This window comes from Rhipicephalus microplus, chromosome 8 (genome assembly GCF_043290135.1).
Source record: "Rhipicephalus microplus isolate Deutch F79 chromosome 8, USDA_Rmic, whole genome shotgun sequence".
NCBI lineage: Eukaryota > Metazoa > Arthropoda > Arachnida > Ixodida > Ixodidae > Rhipicephalus > Rhipicephalus microplus.
Genome location: NC_134707.1, coordinates 37,930,253 through 37,953,176, shown reverse-complemented (window position 1 = coordinate 37,953,176; position 22,924 = coordinate 37,930,253). Strand labels below are relative to the sequence as shown.

The 22,924-nt window shown below is 44.3% G+C and overlaps 1 protein-coding gene across 2 annotated transcripts; it reads left to right on the top strand.

Annotated features, from left to right (window-relative positions):
* Positions 1–156: 156 nt before the first annotated feature.
* On the top strand, positions 157–16,817 carry RpL36A (ribosomal protein L36A). 2 transcript variants are annotated; one of them, XM_075871571.1, is made up of 5 exons: positions 157–192; positions 647–755; positions 2,513–2,580; positions 12,289–12,405; positions 16,734–16,817. In XM_075871571.1, exons 1-5 carry the CDS (start codon positions 190–192, stop codon positions 16,752–16,754), a joined length of 318 nt encoding a protein of 105 aa, XP_075727686.1. In that variant the 5' UTR covers positions 157–189; the 3' UTR covers positions 16,755–16,817. The 2 variants fall into 2 exon arrangements, with proteins under 2 accessions (XP_075727686.1, XP_075727685.1); XM_075871570.1 differs by having other exon boundaries at positions 189–328.
* The last annotated feature ends 6,107 nt before the right edge of the window (positions 16,818–22,924 follow it).

The window sequence follows — 22,924 nt, the reverse complement described above, 5'->3', positions numbered from 1 at the left end:
ACAACTAATAAATTACTGCGGTTAGACTTAAATCTAAATTTTAATGCATCTACGAAGACCAAAGCGAAGCTGCCAACGAGGTTTTTAGTGCCTTCCCCCTTTGCTACCCCTGTGCCAGATGTGACGTTGGAAAAAGTGGTGACGTCGTAGCAAAAGCGGCACGTGACTTCCTCTTTAGAAAGTGGCACAATGGTAAGCGTGTGTGTTCTATGTGCCGGCTCCCGCGATAAATCGTTATTAATCCCATCGAAACTCCTTCATCGAGTCCGCTCAATTAATGAGCTTGTAGAGGGATCCTCGAACCTTCGATTCGTGTATATATATTATGGTAGGGACGAGCACAAGAGCAGTTTTTGATATCGGGAAATCGCGTTGCCACAACACGGCGAGCCCTCTTGGCATTAGACAACTAGAGTGGTAGTCGATGTGTTAACGTCGTTTTGCGGGCGTTATTATTTCTCTCGATAACTTTGCTAACTATAGTTAACGGTGAACGACTTCAGAAGCGCGTACTGGGTCTGTATGGTCGCCGGGTTGTTCGGTGTTTCGAAAGCTTGCGCGATGTTTCGACGCATCGTCGCGACAGGGATTACAACTGGGAGGTAATCGTGCCTTTTTTTTTTTCCTGTGCGCGTGTGCGTGTTAGGTGAACGTGCCCAAACAGAGGAGGACTTTCTGCAAGGGGAAGTGCAAGAAGCACACCCTGCACAAGGTGACACAGTACAAGAAGGGCAAGGATTCCTTGTACGCGCAGGGTGAGTAGTACGGACCTATTTACGTGAGCGGTTTTCTCGCGTGAATTATTGGGACGCAAAGCTTGCGCGATGACGAATGACACGAGGTTTCAGTGCACCATCTTTCGATTGTCTTCACAATGATTACCGAAAATGCGTCTCGTTTGAAATGCTGGTGTTTGGTATTCCAGTGTACGACGCTTTTCGACACCATGGTTAGCACTGCAGTTGAAAAGCATGTATTGTTCCAAGTGCTAGCTGGCAGTTGAACGTTTGTGAGAAACCACGGCGCTGCAGGAACTATGAATGTGCTGTGTTTCGTCTGGGAAAAAAAAGCGTGCTCAAGCACATTGTGATTGCGTGTGGTAGATGTCGCAGTGATGTGTTGATTTGGAAGCATTACGAACGCATAGTTTTTTTTTGCGATCATTTCGCAAGCACATTTGTGCAGCAGGTAGTCGAAAAGAAAAGGTATGCCACTTGACGTACAATCACGGTGTCATCTTGCACTGTAACTGATTGAATGAAACTTTTGGCACTTGATGCAATTTCGTGGAGTCAACTTACACAGTAACTTGTTGAATGCAGATCACACATCTGATAGTTGAGCCAGAATGCCTGTAAGGCTGGGATCGCTTAATTGCGTGCCATTCATACGCATGATTTTGCTGTATTCAGCAGTTAGGATATAATTTAGCACACCATACCAGCCTAGCTGCATCCTGAATAAGCTTTTAGAAAACTCAAGTTTTTCAGTAAATTGCCTTGTGCATTTTTAATTCATCCGTGGCATCATCACAGCTGCCTCTGGAAGTGAATTCGAATTCTATAGAGCTTTTCTTGACGACTTGTCATTCCAGCGCACCGCGCCAATGGTGGAGGCACGTACTACTACCAGTGTGTACTGTGCTTAACAAACATTGCATTGATGCAGATAATTATATGGGCCCTCGCAATGAAGATGCAGTTGTGCACTAAGGAGTTCTCGGTTCGCTCAACTGAGAACAATCGCGTGTGACCGCGTGGGACCTGTGTTGGAGTAACATGAGGACGGCAGGATGGCCAAGGACCAAACGGCAGGGGACATTCTAGTTGATATCAAACGAAAGAAATGAACTGGGGCTGTCTATGTAATGCGTAGGACAACCAGAAGACGGTAGGGGCAACAGAATGGCTAATAATAGATGGGAAATGCAGTTGATGAAGACAGTTAGATGGAATGACGAACTTGCAAAGTTCACGGGGATAAAATGGAAGTGGCTCACACTGGTTAGGTTAAACTGAAGATCATTGGGAGGGACCTTGCCCCTGCAGTGAACTGAAACGGGCAGAGAATGAGGCTATTTGAACGGTTTCAAAACGGTTCACATGGACGCAAATTGCTTCAATGTTTCGTGGTAGTAGGCACAGCAGCAGTTTCTTGTGACATGCGCTGGTGTGTTAGGTTGGTGAAAGGTAATGAAGCGAGTATGGCTGATGATATATCGTAAAAATTGGAAAAAGCATTTCATTTACTTACACTGTCAGTGTCAAATAAGGTTTTTCTTGTGAAGTAGAACGAATGTTGAAGATGAAAAAATGTGTTGAGTACTCGCAAGCCATTTCCCCTCAATGTGTATGAACCTATACATTGGACTGCAATGAAAGTTTGCTTGCACGGTCGTTACAGCGTGTTTGTCTCCAGTTATGTTCGGTAACCCATGTGTTAGGGTGGTTGCGTCGCGTTTTGTGATTGTGTGTAGCAAACGCGTTACGTGGTGGACTTCTTTCCCATGCAGGCAAGCGTCGTTACGACCGTAAGCAGAGGGGATATGGTGGTCAGACCAAGCCTATCTTCAGGAAGAAGGTGAGAGCACATTTTTGCATGAACAGTGTGACCTAAAGCTGTTTCTCTCACTGTTCATATTGCAAATGATTGAGAGTTGAGAGGACGCCGCACTTGTTAGCAAACCACTTCAAGTAATGAACTTGTGCGATGGTTTATTTTCTTGGTTAATTGTGTAGTTGTATTCAGCAAACTGGAGAACTGGTAGTTCCACTGTAGTTCGATGAAAAACTGGCCGTGCATCTGCGTGCTTTGCCGCAAAGGTCGCCGAAATATGGTAAACGTTTTGTAAGGAGGCACTGTGAGAGATGTGGACGCTAACTGACAGTAATGTTGGGAAACGGAAGCAGTGTAGAATGCAGAGCCACTGGCCACACCGTGTCAACTCAGCGAAGTGTAGGTAACTCCCGCTTTTTCGTTCATAGCGCCGGATTGTAAGCACAGCGTAAGAAACACTACGGTCTTTAGAATTGCATATCTACGCAATATTATGAAGAAACGCACTACCTAACATTTACATAGTGATGTTGTGGCTCAAATACACGTAACATTAGCTTCAGATAAACTATTTTTGCAAGTGTGAACGCAGCCATAGCATCAAGATGGCTGGGCGTTACGCAAGGGCTTAAAAGTTTCATTTGGCAGATGGACAGACTGAAGTTTCTGCATTGAAGTGTCCAAAGAAAGTTAATAATCTTTAAGGGAGGACACGCCCTTTGAAAACAAAGAAACTGTGAATGTCTATTTTTTGAAAACATCATATTAGGGTGATAAGTCTTGTAAACTATCAGTTCTGTAAATATCAGTCTAATTCATAGAAAAATTACGTCATACAACATGTCGTGGCGAGCAACGGCTGAAAATACCCGAACTTCGTGCTCCCGCAATTTTCGGATCACGCGGCCTAGCGCCGCCATCTTAGTTTATTGCTCGTCAATTCTTGCGCTTTTATTTTTTTTTTAGCCACTCGTGGCAGTGGCAGCGGCTGGGCCGAGGCAGGAATCACTCATGATTGTGGGGCTCTGGAAGTTTTGTTAGTCTCCCGCGGTTCCGATGCGAAGCCGTGATTGGGTGAAGCGCGTGCCTCTCGAGGAAGTGGGCCGTCATGTGGCTCCTATTGGCTGCTGCATACGTTGATGCATCTCTTCTCCTGGTACGCGCACTCATTGTCAGCTCCAGTGCTTGCAATGCTGGCATTCTTTGTGTGTTCGTTTTCCATCATCCCGGTAAATCCTCACATGTGCTTTTCAATCTTTCACCGTGTTCACGGGACACCGATTGTTGTGCTATTGGTTACGATGGGCATAACAAAGTTTAAGATTCTGCTCACTTGCCGTTCAAGAAAGCGTCAGATGAAGCTCGTACGCATGGAGAGGCTCGTTCACACGGTGAGAGCCGCATAAATTCTTTTGGTGGAGCAGTTTTTGTTTAGTTTCTTCAAGACAACTGCAGCAACGTTTACCGCAACGTCGAGATTAATACACGATCGCTACTACACTTCGTTGTCATAAGTGAGGCTGGTGTTGATGTTTCGTGCGTCTGGTGCGTTGCGCTCGCTAACCGCAGTGATCACTGCATTCAACAGTGTGACTGTGTCGTCCACTGTGCGTTTGCAGACACGTTTTCAGGAGTTAGCCGCGGAGAATAGCAAACGTGTTGCTGCGCAACAAAAGCTTTTTTTTTTTCAGATTTTTTATTGATACGAATAGAAGAATGTGACATGTGTTTAGTATACAAAAGGAGGTCCCAAACTCGAAGACTGTATTGCGACCTCCTGTTAACAGTAACAGGAGTAACAGTGACAGTAATGTGGCACGTGTGAAGTACGGACAAGTTTTGATCAGAGCGCGGATGCCGTATGCTATTTTCTTTCTGATGTGAGAAATATGATCTACATATTCCAAGTTAGAGTCGAGAGAGATTCCGAGAAAAGAAGCGCAGGGACTGGGAAAAATAGAGTGCGAGCCAGAAGTCAAAGAAGGAAAGGATGCTGAATATTTTTGATGCGACGAAAGTACTACAAATTTAGTCTTGGTTGCGTTGAATAGCTTGGCGCTATGCTGTTGATCGAGAGGAAGTTTCAGATGATACCTGAAGATGCCACCGCTACGACTGAGGGCGAGCAATATTTCCTCGTCCAAGGAATTCCCTTAGCGACCTGCTGAAACCCCGTGCCATGAGGCAGTTTTAAGATACAATGCCGGCTGCTGCAGGGCCACGCAAGAGTTGTCATCCGTAAGGCTCACGCCTGCCCATCTAACCAACCAACTGTGGAGAAAGACTGAGAAAAAAAAACACAAAAAGGTTAGAACAAGTACAATACAAACAAGAATAGTAGCAAAGGAAAAGGGTTACAAAGGACACATCTAGCTTACATTGAAGGGTCGTTTTAGACCAAAGTATGCGTTTGAAACTTTAAAGTTGGCTTTCTCATGATGACTTTTTTTTTGGCCAGTGAGGCTGTTTAGTTGGGTGATATCTCTGGAACAGTTTATCTAACTTCTATCAGGTCTGCTTTATTATGTACCTTAATAAAATGCCAGAACAAAGAAAAGCCACTTATTAATTTGAGTCCGTGAATTGTGACAATTAAATTTTATTGATAAAAGCCATATAGAAAGCTCTAAATCCAGTGCTCTGCTTAAAATTTTAAGCAAGGAAGTTTTGAAACAGGGCTGTCTTAGTGTAGCGCACCCATGTAGGAATCGTCATTGTGAATATTCACCAGAGCCAGACTAAGAAACCCATGTGGACTATCCTAATCAATGGCTGTAACTTCGGAACCAGGGAACATAAATGCGTGGAAATTTGTGGTCATTATTATGGCTCTGCCAGGCTGGCTATCCTGAAAATTTCATTAGGATATCTCAACAAACAAAAAAGTTGCCCTTCAATAGTTCCCCCCCTCCCCCCGCCGCCCCTGGAAAAATGGTTGTACACATGCCTAGCACACGACGTCAGATGCCCAGCTTGCTCCAACGTGGTGGCGTCGTTGTAAGATGATCATGAGCAGGGGTGAGACAGCTGCCCATATTGTGAATTTTCGATGCCTTTTCCTATCTTTGTGCCAAGCTGCTCAAAAAGTATAAAAATAGCTGAAATTGCGCCAAACTGCTCCACAACAAGCTTGAGCGGTAGAATTTTGATGCCAACCTCAGCTTCAGCGGGGAAAAAAAGGCCGAGTTGACAAATAAAGACGCAACCATTGCGTGTTCTTTTGTTTTTTTTTCTTTCTACTTTGCACCTTTCTTATGACAAATGCTCCAGTGGTACCGCCATAATCTCCTCTAAACTATAGTAAATATTCATGACCCTGCAAAAATGTGCTGCTGTGCATCTCTCGCATTGCTTCTACTAGCTAGGCTGTGTGTTCTGCTGCCACTGTTGCCTAGCGAAAACCACAGAGTCCGGTGGCAAGCGTAGCGGCATTGACTATCAGGTTTTTTGTTGTGCATAGCGCATTCCTACAGTTGCTGCGGTTTTCATGTCGACGCTGCTGCGTGTGGTCACCTACGCGTGCGCGTTTGCCGTGAGCGACTTAACTGTAAACGTGGAGTCATTTCCCTGCATTTGACGAGTCTTCTGGATGCTCTGGCGTGAGCACATGGGTTCTCAAAATGGGTTCTGTGAGCGACAGAATGCGTGCAATCCATTCTCTGTTTAAGCCCATTAGCTACTAATTTAAATTATTTAGACAGTCGAGTTCTCATTGTATTTGGCATTTAAAAAAAAGCCATTGCACGCAAAATCCGCACATCGCTGGAGGTAGAAACAAACACTTGGTTATTTTCAAAGCCGTGATGACAGAACGCACGTTCAAACCATTTTTAACGATACTAACGGGTACCTCAGCATGACACGTCGGCGATCACGTGGCACAGATGAACGATTTGCCACTGCTCTGTTTTTTGTAATCAAAACTCGCGAGAAGCACTTTAAGAGGCCTCGCTGCGTGACGGCTCTGGGATACACGAGCTATAGGCTTTGCATTACGTTCGATCGGTGTTTCAGTCAGCGGCTGTTCCGTATTGTGACTTGCGAACTTTTTATTTTATTCTTGCAATGAAACCGGCCTCTGTACTTTAGGCAGTTCGTTTGCGTAAACAAAAATTTCTTGCCTGCACTGAGCGAGTCGCCGAGCGGCGTATGCGGCAGTTGCAAGTCTGTGAACCATCGTGAGTTCTACGTCGACAGTGATGACCTATGATATTTAAGAAAATAGAACTGGCCAATGTGGGCCGCATGATTAATGCGGGCTTGCTCGCGTGGAGAGGCGTTATCATTACCATTCAGTTATCACTCGTTGCCATGCGTACGCGCTTTACGAGATAGTTGATGCGGTTAGGCTTCTTAGTTCTCGCGCAGCACTCATGAAGGTAATCCCGTTTGAGGAGGCCGCAAATGCGGTGCAGCGTGCTTTTGTTGTATGTTAAAAGCTTGCAGTGCACACTATGATGTCATGCTTTTTTTTTAAGCGAAGGCCCCTCTGTTACTTAACGATTCTTGTGCAATCACAATGTTTGAATTTATTTTTGAGCGTGATGTGTTTTTCTTTTTAAATGTTTACTAGGAACCTAGTGTTCAACAAAACCTTCTTGAAATATTTTTTTAAACTTTGCCGGTTTCTTTAGAACATGTTTGTTACAAGGGCTCGACAGGCCATGGGGTATGAAAAAGGTAGTGCAGTTTATACCTGGTGATAATCTGTTCAAAAACTTCTTTCAAAATGTGCTTCAGTGTTGAATTTTTAGCCAATTGAAATATGCACTCGTGCCCCCCCCCCCCCCCCCCCCCATTGCTAAAAACTTCAAGCTCCCAGGACAACATATTAAATGCCCCTAACTGCTCCAAAGCAAGGTTCCTCTGCTCCAAGCTTGAAACTTGGCTGCTCCAAAAACTGCTCCTAATTTAGACTCTGCCGTCTCACCCCTTTTTGAGCAACCTGCTTCAGTGCCACCAAGAAGCATTCAAAATGCTGTTGGCGTGTGTTGGAGCCCCGCCACGGTTGTCTAGTGGCTAAGGTACTCGACTGCTGACCCGCAGGTCGCGGGATCAAATCCCAACTGTGGCGGCTGCATTTCCGATAGAGGCGGAAATGTTGTAGGCCCGTGTACTCCGATTTGGGTGCACGTTAAAGAACCCAAGGTGGTCAAAATTTTCAGAGCCCTCCACTACGGCGTCTCATAATCATATGGTGGTTGGACGTAACCTGACAAATCAATCAATCAATCAATTGGCGTGTGTTGGAGAACTTGCAGCACAGCTTCTTATGTTTGACCACAAAGACTTGCACAACTTTATTTGCATGCTGTGCAATTGCAGTTGAGGGGTTGTGCGTGATTCGGTTTTGCAAAAATTTCACACTGTTTATGGGGCTGGGCAGCATACTCGCCGCAGGCAAGAGTCGTCGTGCAAGCATGTTTGTTACATTGTGCTTGGTTGGCTGAGCCAGTGTCTTTGGCAGATTTCTGTCGGTAATCCATCCATCGAAAGTTTAATTTCACCCGAAAATTCTGCATGGTCTTTTAGGGTTAAAAGCTGCTCAAAGCAGGTTGACTTAGTCATTACATTGGCATTGTACGTTGGTCACAGTACAAATGTGCGATTAACATGCCAACGTCCACAGCCAGTCATTTATGGGGCATTGTTTCTCCAGTTAAAGGGATACTGACAAAAAAAATTGGAAAAACTGACGGAACTTTGAAATCTTTAAACTGTTGTATTTTTGATGGATTGTCAACGTGTCGGCGGCAGCCCGCAAGCCATGACGGGACTCTTGCCGAGGAGCATGTAGGATGCACGTGTTCCTGTCCTCTTCCTCTTTCCACCTCTCCTTTCGTCCCAATCTTCCCCTTCCACAAATGCGCTGGTGCCTTGTCCTAGGTGGAAGCATTGTTTGCTGGTGTTTGTATTTTTGATGGATTGTTAACGTGTCGGCGGCTGCCCGCAAGCCATGACGGGACTCTTGCCGAGGAGCATGTAGGATGCACGTGTTCCTGTCCTCTTCCTCTTTCCACCTCTCCTTTCGTCCCAATCTTCCCCTTCCACAAATGCGCTGGTGCCTTGTCCTAGGTGGAAGGAAGCATTGTTTGCTGGTGTTGCTGTGCATGCCGGTTTTGGGAACCAAAGTGGGAGTTGAGCGATTCCGAGAGACACGGGCGTTGGCTGGCATTGTTGACTTACCTGTTAGGGGTGTGTGTGACGTCACCAAACGTTGCCTTCTCTAGCTCACGGCGCGGCTGCTTGACGTGGCAGTTTGTCAAAAACACATTAAATTTATTATTTTCTCGTTGTGTTTCAGCCTGGAATGAAAGTTTTCTCTCAATATGTGGGCCCAATATTTCAATTCGGCTGGAAATTTTGGCAGCAAAAATATCATTCAGTAGTCATTTAAAGAAGTTCCAGTTCTATGCCAAAACTTAGTCTTTTCTTCTTCTTTTTGAAACGAATAGTGAAGGGCCTTGTAATCGTGGCTGGAAGCTTCACTCGCTCAAGTGTGCGCCGATTTACTGTTTGAAAATATTTTTTATAGCTTTCAGTTGCAGTTTCGGTATTCAAGAGGTGGGACCTAGCAGGGTTTTACATTAATACGGCTGGTGCCACGTGGACGCTCAAAGCAGTGTTGTTCAGCGTTGCGTTCATCTGATCACTGCATTGAGAACTCTACCAGTGTGTGTAAGCAAAGAGTGCTGCAGCCTACACAAATTTGTGATGCAGGTGGTCAACGTTTAATTTAAGTTGATGTCGATTTCTCGAGGATCTGCTATCCATGTGTGCTTGCGTAGCACACGCTTTGCAATTTATTTGAATTATGTTCTAAGCTCTGCTGTATGCCTTAACTGTTGCTAACTATTATTACGCTTAACCATGTTTAGATGTCACTAAATGGTTGACATAATCGCAGCTATTCTAGCCATTGTTATCGGAAACCTTGCTAGGCTAGTAGGACTTACTTTAAAAAACCGAGCTGACAAATGGCAGACGTGGCGCAAGTTCGCCAGACGCGACTGGTGCAGCAGGTGTCCGAACTAAGTTCACAGCGACAAACCCAACAAAAACGCAGCGTCGGCTGGCGGCGCACAAACGTTGCGGTCGACGTTGCAAGTGCACGACGGCGCCGTGGGTGCGATTGCGCTTTGCATAGTCTCCGAGATGGCAGACGCGCGGCGTAGACACACGTCACGCGGCTGGCATTTCGGAGGCCACACTTTGTTTTCGTGCCGCTGTGCTTGCATGGCGCTATCAGCAAAGAGGTTTCTCCAGCATTCAGTATATCGTGGTTTGCTGCAAAAGCGTGCCTTCCAAATTTTGACTGACGTCATCTGTGCTCGCTCTGCTTGCGACTAGCATGGTTGTGAGACTGTGTTGATTGAATGTTGCTTTGATCACCAACGGCCCTGGCTATCATGCCGAAATAAAATAAACAGATACATTTTAAAAAACTTTCTTATTTCAAGGATCAAGGTGGGGGGTGGGTTCATTACGCGAGTAAATACGGTATGCCCCTTCGCAGGTTTCGGCCACTACTGCATCACCTGTACTTGCTCGATCATTTAGAGTGATGTCGTTCGCAGGCATTTTATCTGTGCCAACTAATCCGTATTGCATTGGTGGATTTGGACTGGGTTCACTTTTTTCACTGGTCATTTTCAATCAACTCACTTTGCGCCGGATCGCCCTCATTTGCTGCAGTGCCGTCGTGCAGATTCAAGTGGAAATAGTCTGTGTTGCCGGTGTCGTCTGGCGCGTCTTGTGCTGAGGCATAGTCTTCAGAACTGGTTTGTGCAACATGTCAGTGGAATGTGTATGCTTTCCCCTGGCAGATTCAGATTTGTGAAACCCGACCATTCGCTCCAGTATTTCAGCAGCTGTTCTTAATTGACCAGCTTATCTGCCAGCTTTTCCGATGTGCCAGGAGACTCCCCTATTTCTGGCCAGTCTTCTGTTGTACGGTCACGGCCATAAATATCCCACTAAACAGTCATAATGACAATAACAAGTGACAACAGTTCTAAAGGTTTTCTAGCCTTTAGGAACTACAGCTGTTCGCTGCGGAATTTCTCCCCTGCCACTGATGAAAAGGGGGGGGGGGGGAGGCCGTTGCCGCTGTGTTGGTGTGTGGCTTTGTATTTACCCGTTGATATGTTATCCTTATCTCTACAAGGAACTTCTGATAAGGTCGCACTGCACCACATGCAAGGTTAGTTTCGCCTTTGTACAGTGTTATGCAGTAAAGCGTACCAAGTGTAGGAAAACGCTGCTATATTCTGTGGGTACCAAGTGTAGGAAAACCCTGCTATATTCTGTGGGTTATAGCAAATGTTCCTGCATGGATGTGCAGTTACACGTGTGTGCTGTAATTTTGAGCGCTGGTATGATCGTTGGTGTTAAATTGCCTTAGTCTCAGAGGCCACAAAAATGATGTTAGGCTATATTCCGCTGCCAGGAGAGAACAATGTGTGCTGGTGCTATCGTCACATATTTGCTAAGTCTTCGCATTGCCTGGGAGATTCCTAGATTTCGACCGTTTCTTCTGTTCGGGCGATCGCCATAAAAATCTCTCGGAAATTGAAATTTGTGTGCAAGATCTGGCCGCATTGACACAAATGCAGGTCAGTTCGTTCCAGGCTTTTTGTGAGCTCACCGCATTTTATTGTAAACAAATTTGAGAGGCGTTCATCTAAACGTACAGTCGAGTCTCAGTGATGCGAAACCGCGGCAGATACGAATTCGTGAAATTCCCCAGCCAAATATTTGTGTCCTTTAGGCAAAAATTGGAATGTTCTGAACACTTTTCCTGATCGCGGCATGTGATATGAACATTACTACCGAAAACGTCGAATGAAGGCCGATCGACAGCAGCGGGCTCGAAGCTTCGGAAGTCTGCATGGGACCAGTACATACACTGTCTACAGTGCGTGTGCTACAACCACACGCATTGTAGACAGTGGTTGTCATTGTCACAACCGCTGTGGCCGAAAGCGTGGTCGTTCGACACAATCATGTGTAGCGACGACGTTATATACTGACAGATTGTAGATTGGTGAACTCTACCCCGCCGCGGTGGTCTAGTGATTATGGTACTCGGCTGCTGGCCCGCAAGTCGCGGGATTGCATTTCGGCTGCGGCGGCTGCATTTTCGATGGAGGCGAAAATGCTGTAGGCCCGTGTGCTCAGATTTGGGTGCATGTTAAAGAACCCCAAGTGGTCGAAATTTCCGGAGCCCTCCACTACGGCGTCTCTTATAATGATATTGTGGTTTTGGGATGTTAAACCCCACATATCAATCAATCAATCAATCAATCAATCACTGACGGAACTCGGAAAGTGTGCGCGCAGCCTACGCTTAACCAGTCAAAGCAACGCTGCTTTTCACAAACTCTGTGGGCAAAACTGCAGCAGTTGCGATCATGGATAGCATAAAACGACTTAGTTTTGAAGGCACTTGCATTAAAAACAAAACTACCATTGCTGAGTTGAAGAAAATGTGTATGAGAGCCAGCCATGGTGGTTGACGCCCTATCCATGTCCACTACTTTCACTGCTCCCATGGATGTACACAGTTTGGTTGATCGCGAGTGTGCTTGCCTTAAGAGTGTTACAATTTGGTAATGACCATGTTACCGCGACATCTCAACTCGTTTACCTGTGTTATAGTTTGTTAATTATGTGGAGGCATTTGATTGGTGGTGCCTTTGCTGACGTCTCACGCATTCCTCGTCTGTGCAGGCCAAGACGACAAAGAAGATTGTGCTGCGTATGGAGTGCACCGAATGCAAGAACCGCAAGCAGCTGCCCATCAAGCGCTGCAAGCACTTCGAGATCGGTGGTGACAAGAAGCGCAAGGTATGTCCGATTCAGTGTTGCCAGTCCAGTTCCGTTTGTAACAAGCAGATTTGGCTTTCTTCGCCGAATTGCTTGTAAAATTTTTCAGCCGCTGGTCAAGTTTTTCGGGGGAAGAGGAGCTTGTTTTTTTCCCAGTTAATAGAGCTTTTAAGGGATGTTTTTTCTTTTTTCATTTCATCACGTTTTCGGGCAGCACGTTTGTCATTCACTAATTGCACATTCATCTTCGTGTAATTGAGTGTTAGACATACTTGCAGTGGAACCCTGATTATATGACTTTTAGGGGACCATACAAAACAAGTCCTATAATCGAGGTGTCTTATAATCAGAAAACTAAAAATACAGGCAGTAACACTTAGCCTTGCGCAAAGAAATGGGTACAGGCTGCCTGAATCAAGGCATATGCAATAGTGCTTGAACTGCATGCACAGGAATAAATTTTAAATTCTGAGGGGGGGGGGGGGGGGGACATCAACGTGAGGAAACCCAAAGTCATATTTTACACTCACGAGTATTCACGAGCGTTTGATGTATTTAAAGGCGTTCTTTTTTTCATTTTGGACAGAATTTAAAAGAATTTTAAGAATTAAAAGATGCGGGGTTGGTGTAAAATTGTGTCATAAAACAAAGGTTTCAAATGCTTTTTCTCTATGGTGATTTTGCCGGAATCCCAACTGATGCGTCTCAAAAAGTTGGTTGACGTATAATCGAAGTTTCGCTGTAGATTGGTGAAGTCAACAAAGAACGTTAATCATGCATTGGTGGAAAACGTGCATGCTACCAAATCAGGATTACTTTAGACACAATGTTGTAAAGTCAATGTGATATCGTTCTTATATGAGCATATTTTTGCTGGCCGAAATAATTGGCGGGATCTTTTCAACTCCTTTGTATTTGAGTCACATTTTTTCATGATTAAAATATTTTGAATGGTAAAATTAAATTCTGGCTTATTTTGATTTTTCTTTTTGTGAGGACTATTCGCCTGTTAGCTTGCTAGCATCTGGCAACACTGCTTCAATTAGACTGGATATGTCGCGTGCACTTTGTGGTGTATAGAGTTTTGCCCGAATTGATGTGCTAATATCCCCTACAGACACCAATTACACATTGATAAGAGACCGGATATAATGAAATATTGGATATAATGAAGTAAATGAAACAGTCTTGCAATAGATACAGCGCTAGGAAAAAGCCTTTTATAATGAGTTTTTGGATATAATGAACCTGTTTTTGTGCAATATGCAACTTTGTTTTAATAAGGTTTGAGTGTATGATCCACTGTCTACAAATGCATCAAATTCGTATGACATGATTCCAAGGCACCAGCATTACATTCCAAGAAAGCAAATAAAGGAATGTATTCTTTTGCGTGAGTTTTAGTAATTAATCTGAATTAGTATGTAATCAATGTAATTATTCTGCAATTAGGTTCATAAATGGCATAAAATACTGAATAATACACCCGAAGTGCACGCACACCTTGTTTTTTGTTGTATTTGCTAGAAGCCAAAAAGTACTCTTGACGCTAATACTGGTACGTGGCACGTCGCACGATCATCAAACGCGGTAGTGTATTCCATAAAGTGATCCTCTGCAGCAATACGAGGCACAATGAAGGTGGATAATCGCTAGTTGACCGCTCAATAAGCCTGCATGAATGTGCACACTGAGTTTTAAGCGAATTGAAGAAGCATGTGGTGCGTGACGTGCCCCCAAAGTTGATGTGTACTATTGTACACAACGTGGGTAAGGGGTTATAAAGTACTGGTGGAGTTACTGGCTTTTGCTCAATGTGTTGCCGGATTAGCGCCATTCGGCCAGTGAACTTTTATTGTGCGATTGTGTGCGGTTAGCTGCCCTAACAAATCTAAAGTGGACGTAGGCTATACTGATTTCGGCCTTTTATTTATGGCCACAGCGTGTGCCAGTTTGTGCTGTGGACAAGTAGCGTTTTACAATTGCCATTGCTGCTGTCAACGCACAAGATTTATTGAGGATGAGGTAAACAATGAATGCTCGGCAAAATGGGGTACTGTTGTGGACTTCATGCTGTTGAAGAAACACTGCATCCACATTCCTGGAAGGGGACGCTCCGCGAATAGAATGTTTAGTTAAGCCTTCGTGATTTTTCTGTCATGGCACTTCAAAACATACATTCAAACCTCATTATAACAAAAGGTACATCTGCCCCGAAAACGTTTCTTTATATCCATAAATTTATTATAAACAATTATTTGTTACACTATGACAATTATTGGTCACTTTTTTATAACTGATAGTTTGTTATACCGGAATTCATCATATTGTGTTTTGAGTGTATTAGCAATGCATGGGAGAAGTTACAAAACACATCTGTGAGAATGCCGTTGACGAAGGACGGGAGGTCTTTACGAGATTTTGTCGCGGGATGGAATCTCGGCTGTGGCGGCTTCATTTTCGATTTGAAGCAAAAAAGAACCTCACGTGGTCGAAATGGACGGAGCTCTTCATTCTGCCGTCTCTCGTCATATTGTGGTTTTAAGTCGTTAAACCCCAGATAATGTTATTTTGAGAGGTTCACTCAACACCGAGCACGCCTTTTTCTGTTGGTGCAAACCTGTTATCTCGATAGCACCGTAAAGAGGAAAGATAAGATCTCGGATAGCTGCAGCCCATTGTTTGAAAGGCAAGCTACAAAAGGAAATGAGCATAGCAGTTTTTGTGCAGAAAGCTCAGTTGTTACTTTCTATCAACCCAGATATAATTAGATCGGTTGTAACGAAGTACATTAAAAGTAGTCTTGCAGCAGATACTGTGTTGGATTATACTTTCATGATGAATTTCCGGGTATAACGAACCTGTTTGTGAGGTATGAGTGTGAAGGTAACCCGGAATAAACTTTACATGAAAATGAAACTCTGCCGAGTACGAAGATATTTTTGCTGTGTTTGAAGCATTTGTCAGTCTGTGTCGCTGAATTGCGATGAACCTGTAGGATGCCTCTTTCTGTACAAGTCTGAACTTTCCCGTTCTGACGTCCAAGAAACAATAAACTGAGTCACTCCGAACACTGTATTATGGCACTGGGTGCTCTGAGTTCAGTATATGCAATGTTATGGCATTTATAAAGGAGTTATGTTACATGAGTATGTTATACCCCTGTCACACGGGCGCTTAAAAGTCTTTTAAAAAAGTAAGCGGTCTTTTTCCGAAAAGGAGTTCCTGACAGCAGACACACGGCACAGAGCGAACTCCTTTTCAGAAGCGGTCTTTTTCGTAAACTGAGTTCGTCGATCTCTTTTACGGCTCTGAATGAGTAGCCTCGAAACCAGTAGGCGCCAGCAATTTTCGAGTGGTGGAAAAAAAAAGAGCGAATGCTTATTTTTCTGTCACCAAAACTCTTTGTAAAAACAAATTTCATATCCTGCAGAAGGTGTATTGAACTATTTTAATGGTTATTTCCTTTTATACTCTCGTGAGCAGCTACGACGCGTCGGCAATATTACGTGGGGACGCTCGGTCTCGCGCCGAGCCATTTTGCACAAGCGAGGAAAGCGTGGCAGTCGTGTGTTTGCCCGTCATTCAAGTGGTCAAGCTTGTATAGGGCAATGCCGACTCGCTTCTCAGGAGTGATGGTTTCACGCATGCTGGTGCACTGTCTTTCGAGCTCACTGCGCAAGCTCTCCACAGTGGTGCCCAGTGGTGCCAGACGGACCTGTGCACGTCGCTAGTTATGGGAATGCTTCTTTAACTAGTGCAACAAACTTTCACATTGGTGTTTCTTCATCTCTTATCCTTAAATTTATTTGAAGAAACGAGCAGTGCAACAAGTCTTTAATTTGTACATCGTGATACATTGTTTAATTTTTATTGCTTCTCTTTTAACTGCTAGGGCCACGCTTTCGCTAGCGCCTTGGAGCGAAAACACTAAAAGGAGATCGTTGCTGCCGTGTGTCTGCGCCGCAACACCTCTTTGTTAAAAGTCTTTCAACTTCGTAAAAGACCGCTTATTTAAGACTTTTTGCGCGCCCGTGTGACACAGGTATTAGCGAACTACAAGTTCCTGATAAAAGTGACTCACTCCACTCAATTATTACTTACATTTGACCTTGTTGCCCAGGGCTAGTTTAAATGAAAATTTATTTGCTGTTGCAGTCTTAAAGCTCTGTGCATTGTGTTACGTCCAGAAGATATTTCCTCCCCCCCCCCCCCCCTCCAAGTGTGCTTAGCATGTTCTTTCTACATTATGACTTGCAAGTCACAGTTGCCTAATAATAAAACATTTGTGGATGCAAAGATGACATTTTTATGGCAGTGCCCTAATGGTGCGTTCTTTATCTTTTCAGGGACAAATGATCCAGTTCTAATCTGCCTGTGTAAATTCCATCCCCCAACAGCACAAGCTATAAAAAAAATGGCGCCATCTTCTTTATCTGTGTTTGTGTGGTTTTTTGGCAGAACTGCAGTCCAATCTCACTGACACTGCTGGATTAGCCAGTCAGTGCCTGCTAGAAGTTGACGTACTGATCATGATAAATAGAAGATGGATACCCTCCGTTGGTTATACTGTTGTGCGCTTTATCGAATTATTAGTACTGCTTGTGTTTAAAGCAATGCTAGATTCATGAATGTTGTCTCCCAGGAGGTTTGGGCTTGGCATAGATTACAAACGTGACTTGTGTAATTTACATGAGTTAATTTCATTCATGCGCAAAAACAAAAACTATTAGGAACATACCTTTAATATTGCATTAATACACCTTGCTTAAGGTGACAACAGACTGAAACACTGAATTCTCTGTTGTATTTAATTTCATTATACACTTACCAGTGGAAAAAAAACTTATGTTGCCCTGTAACACTTCAACCATCAAACAGCTTTGTCAACTGAGAATTGCCTGACAAATCGACTGCTGCAAAATTTTTCAAAATTGCTTGAGTGCCAGCAATGCACTGGTACTCAATGCATGCTGCAATTGCTTTATCTCGTCCCAACTAGCACACTGAAAGCTAAGCAGAGAGGTATAGCATCAGGGATGATCTACTGTGCATGGCATCATGTGCCTTTTTTTTTTTTTCCTTCGAATTTGCTCCTTGCTTTCAGTAGAACACGGGCACGTGGTGGGCTCTTGCGATGACCTCTGTAATGATGCAGCAGGCGGTGCTGCTATAGCGGAGTTGGACCTGTTTGACGACTGAAACGCAGTGATCGCTCCTTCTTGTGCTGGTCACGTCTTGCAAAGCTGCTTTGCCTTTTTTGCCCAGGCAGGGTTCGTACAGGTCCTTGAAATCCTTGAAAAAACCTTGAATTTGAAAAATGCATTTTTAAGGCCCTTGATAGTCTTGGAATTTGTTGTCATCCATGAAAATCCTTAAATTTCCTGAGCAGTGCACTCTGATATCGACATCGCGACCTTCTAAATGTGATACATCGGTGTGTCAACCTGTCAAACTCCCCATTTCTGAAGCAGTAATGCGGCGTGGGCGCACATGATCCAATTTGTGCAAAAGTGCATGTGAAAAAAAAGTTTGTGGCGAGTGGGGAGCAGTGAATGTGATAGCAAGAAATTGGGATGTACACGAAGAGGGGCAAGCAACCCCATACATGCAACGCGCCGCTCGAGCACGAAGGACGCACAAAAAGAAAGTGCACAGAACGAGTGCTAATGAACGACTTGTCTCAGCTCGACACTGGAAGAGTGCTGCTTAAACAAACCAAGAAGGAACAAACAACAAGAAGGAAACCAAGAAGACTAGAAAAGAACACACATGTATCCACCGGATGAGTGTATATTAACCACTGTGACAGTTGTTTACTTCCTGGTCGTTTAGTAACGGGCTGCGAGTGTCAACTGTGCACAAGCCGACACTCTTGATGGGGTGGTGCCATCAAATTTCAAGGCTATAGCAAGCACCCTGGGTACTTAAGAATATATTTTAAGCCACTTCCCAAGTGTACCTAAATGCTCATTGTCCTTATCGATGCCCATCACGGGCTCGTCCAGCACTGACATAGCTCTATAGTAAGGGCAACGAAAGTTCTACTGACGCCACACCCTATCTATAGTTAGGTGAGTGACCTCTGGACTTCCGCCCCGTACGTACCGGCAAAGCATTGCGGCTGCTGCAGGTAACGGTGAGTTTGTTTTGCAGGTGCTTGTGTGGCACATGTGGGCATGAGCTGACAATACTCCGCATGATGTGTGCAAAGCTTTGTGATCATGTGACTGAGTCGGCTACACTGCTACGTACCTGCTGGACTCGGTCCCCACAAACAGGAACTGAAAATTGTCCATATCAACAAGGCGACAAATTATATAGTGAGAATAAATGAATCTTGGTGCGTGTATGCTTATTGGAGCTATAATTAAACCTTGCTGCAAAAAGCAGGCAAGCCACAAATGTTGTGGCACGACCCATTTAAGGTTTGACTACACGTGTGTTGAAGCCCATCAGCATGTAACTTTCCAACATGGCATCGTGCCCTCTTCCTATGGAGATTTGGGAGAAGTCAAGACTACGTTCTTTTTTATATAAGTGTGATATCCATATTTTTATTGTAAGTGCAATAAAATTGGTCATTTTTGAAAATTTTAGAGTGCAATATTCCAACTTAGCATGCAGCTTTGAGTCCTTGAAAAACTTGCAACAGGTCTTGGAAAGTCCTTGAACATCCTTGAATTGTTGCTTTGAAAACCTGTACGAACCCTGCAAGGGCTACTCCCAATCTCGCCTGGTGTACACTATGACGAGTGTGCAATATGACCAACGAGCGCAGACAGCTGCTTCCAGACTAACCGTACGTTGTAGGTTTTTTGCCCGACCAATCTCGGCATGACTTGTGCTCTGCATAACAGATTGAACTTCGCGGTGTCGCGCGTAGGCCAGAAGGAACCCGAATTTTATCATCAGGCGTTCCTCAGGGTGCGGGCTTATCACCTCTTCTATTTTTAATATTCATAAACGACCTGCCAACAAACATTCAAACAAAACTTCGACTATTTGCAGATGACTGTGTCATATGCTCCCCCATTCACAACTTTGAAAACAGTACTAAACTATAGCAAGACCTTGACACAGTTGCGCTATGGTGCCAAGACTCATCAATGCCGTTAAATCTAACCAAATGCAAATCGATGTCATTTTCCCGTAAACGCACCACTGTTCATCATACCTACTTTATCAATTCGCTTCCTCTCGATTCGGCTTCGTCATACAAGTATCTCGGAGTGCACATGTACCCATCTGTTTCATTTGCACCGCGCGTACAGTCCATCTGCTCAGACACTCTGCGTACGCTTGGTTTTCTGCGCCGTAACCTCAAATCAGCATCTCCTGACGTTAAAAAACTAGCATACTTAACATACGTACGGCCAAAGCTCGAATACGCATCGTCCATTTGGAATCCATCCCAGGCATACCTCGTTAGCAAACTAGAAGCAGTTCAAAACCGCGCTGCCCGCTTTATAACCTCGCAGTTCTCCAGAGAAATCAGCGTCACCGCCCTGAAACAATCAATTGAACTGCCATCACTCGCGTCGCGCCGCCTCATCTCGCGCCTATGCCTCCTCCACAGTTTCTTTTTCCGACCCCAATCAAGACACAAACTTTTACAGCCCCCAAACAGAACTTCTTCCCGCATTAACCATTCAAACCCCATTGCACGAATCAACGGCCGTACATCCGCAATGAAAGACTCCTTTTTCCCCCAAGCAATAGCACTTAGGAATCGCCTTCCCGACACCATTGTTGCCACATCTGACCGCACATCATTCCGCGCAAAATTGGAATCCCACTTTGATTCCACCCATTAACCCGCGGCTGTAAATATATTCTACCAACGTACTGTATGTATAATTTGCTTGTGCCTAGTTGTTTGTACTCTAATTCCCAGCCAAAGCGTTTCTTTTGTGTGTTATTTGATTCATTTTTGTTGTCATTTCTGACCAAACTACCACATTAGAACTGTACTGTTTATAATAATTTGTTCAACTTAAATTATACACACAGCGTATTTTTTGCCCCCCCTTATGTAATGCCCTCGGGTTAAGGATGCAATAAATGAAATGAATGAAAGGAAGAGGGATTGTTTCTTAAAACTTTTGCCGCATCCGTGGTTCGCAGAGCTGTCACATGAGGCATCTTTGATCGTGGCTGCATTCTGCGCATGATGGGCATATTTCCTTGAAATGTTTGAAAAATTGTCGGGAGTGTTTCATGGGCCCTTTTGGGCTGAACTTGAGAAAAAGGTTGTACACCAGCTGTCTCAAACTTTTCTTAGCCAGCTAGCTGCAGCCACAAGGGCCAGGGAGGTGTGGCTTGTAGAAGTTTTTAGCACATATTACCATTTGAAAGAAAGTCTTTCCCATATTTCATGTACTGGTCATTTCTAAAAATTTGGCCCACCGGATTCCAACATGTCCATACCATTTGCCAAAATGACTAGAATCTGGATGCTGGTTCTGATGTAGTTCTTGTTTCACATGTATATTTCATCACGTCAGGACGACATGAGGTGCTCGTAGGCAGCGTTTCAGAACCCTGTCGTACAGGTTTATAGAGGATGCTCCCAGGGAACCAGGGTAACAGGTGCGATGTTCGATTTATTGTGTATACTAGTGCAATGGCCTAACTGGAAGCCATAGCTTGGCAAAGCTTACGTTTTGCTCTCTGGACTCGCTCGGACTTGTGAAGGTATTCTTCAGCTGAACTCGCTCGTACTCGCACCTTACAGCAAAATTATACCCCGACTCGCGAGTTGATCCGAGTCCGAGTGAGTGGACAAGTCCATAAGCCAAGAAATAAATGCTTTCTCGACCAAGGATGTCACGCTCTTTACCACCAATATGTCGCGTAATCTGTGCTCTTGTTGGCGCCATTTGATACAATACCTTTTAGAACAAGTTCTCACGAACCAGTTTGGAATACACGCAAATTGATGCGAGTGTAAACGTTAATCGAGGTAAGGCTGATAGTAATGGTGAAGATGAGTAGATAGGACCATAGTTCGGAAAAAGAATGTGGAACTCGTTTAGACCGTCTCGAAAAGTATATCTGGGCTTAAAATTAATTTGGACTCGCACACCAAAATTTTCCTGAGCTTAACTCGCTCGAACTTGCCCTCGTAAAAATTTCGTGCAAATAGACTGGTTCTGACTCCAAAATCTTCTTTGGACTCTCAGATTCATGGGTTGGTCGGAGCGAGTACTGATGAATGAGTTCGCTGACCTATGCCGGAAACTTTACCAAATTTACTACAGCTGGACCCTCTTTAAGAAAGTTCATTAAAAAAAAAGCAGCTCGGCTTTAGTGGTTCCAAGCATGAACAAAGTACGAAGCTACGCAACAGTTTTTTTTTAATATGATAGCATCAAAAAGCTTGTTTGACAGTAATTCTGGTGTGTGTGTGGGCGTCCTTGATTGTGAGCAAATCGTCTTGGGCGATGAACCCAGGCAGTTAATGCATTAATGTTATGTGGTACAAGCGTACATTGCCATTCGTTGCCATCTGGCCATCGTTGACGGCGGCTCGTGGTTTAACGCCAGCTACCCGTTACAGACGGCGCACACGTTTCTGGCATATCAAGGCCATGTAGTGGGCGCATAGCAAGTTTGAAAACATTTCAGTGTTTTTTGAAGCATGCTACCCATTACGCAGAATGCACCTATATGCGAAAGCTTCACTGACACGAGCCAATTTGAACTTTATTATAGATTAAACTGTGGTTATCGGCAATTTAAACTCGAGTGAGTGGATTTGACACCTGATCGTAGGTGTGTTCAAGTCCCACCTTGCCAGGAAATTTTCGTTCAGAATTTAAGTTTTTCCTTCTCGCCATTGATGCTTCGCTGCTCAGTCTGTACTAATGTTGGTTGGTTGGTTGACCCTTATCAAACTGGCATGACCTACTATGGGGGATTGGGCAAGAAAGGGGTGGTGCCTTGTTATGTGCATGAATTTGTGTATTATCTCAATGTCTAGCAATAGATATTTTAATTCTCCCACGAAAAAACTAATGTTGCAGAATAAGCTTGAGTTAGATAACCTTAGCATTCGATTTGTCTCGCGTAGGTAATCGCATCTAGCATGGTTCGCGTCACTAAGCAATGCTCAACTTTGCTGAACAGTTGCTGAATATATTTAAAGATGACCCTTGTGTTGGCTTCCCCCATGGTTCTAGAGTAGGTTGGCATTGCTGTTGTGAGCTGTGAGAATTCGGAAGCTTAATTTTCAAAATACCTGACCAGGTGGTTGCAAGTTAGAAATCGATTAAATGTGTGTGCGGTTGAGGTGCTTCCAAGAATGTACGCTTGGGAAAAGAGATGCACAGGTGCGCTTTCCAAGGCAAGCACAGTGTGCTGCCGAACACCAGCGTTACTGCGCAAAGACGCCAAGCGACTGCTGTTCTATTTATGAGACGATTATATGCTTGAAAGTAATACCTTTTCCCTAATTACCTACAAGGGAATGAAGTGTTTATTACTATTACTAATTGCTTTTGCTGGGTGAGCTTGGGGACCCATTTGAATGTAGGCA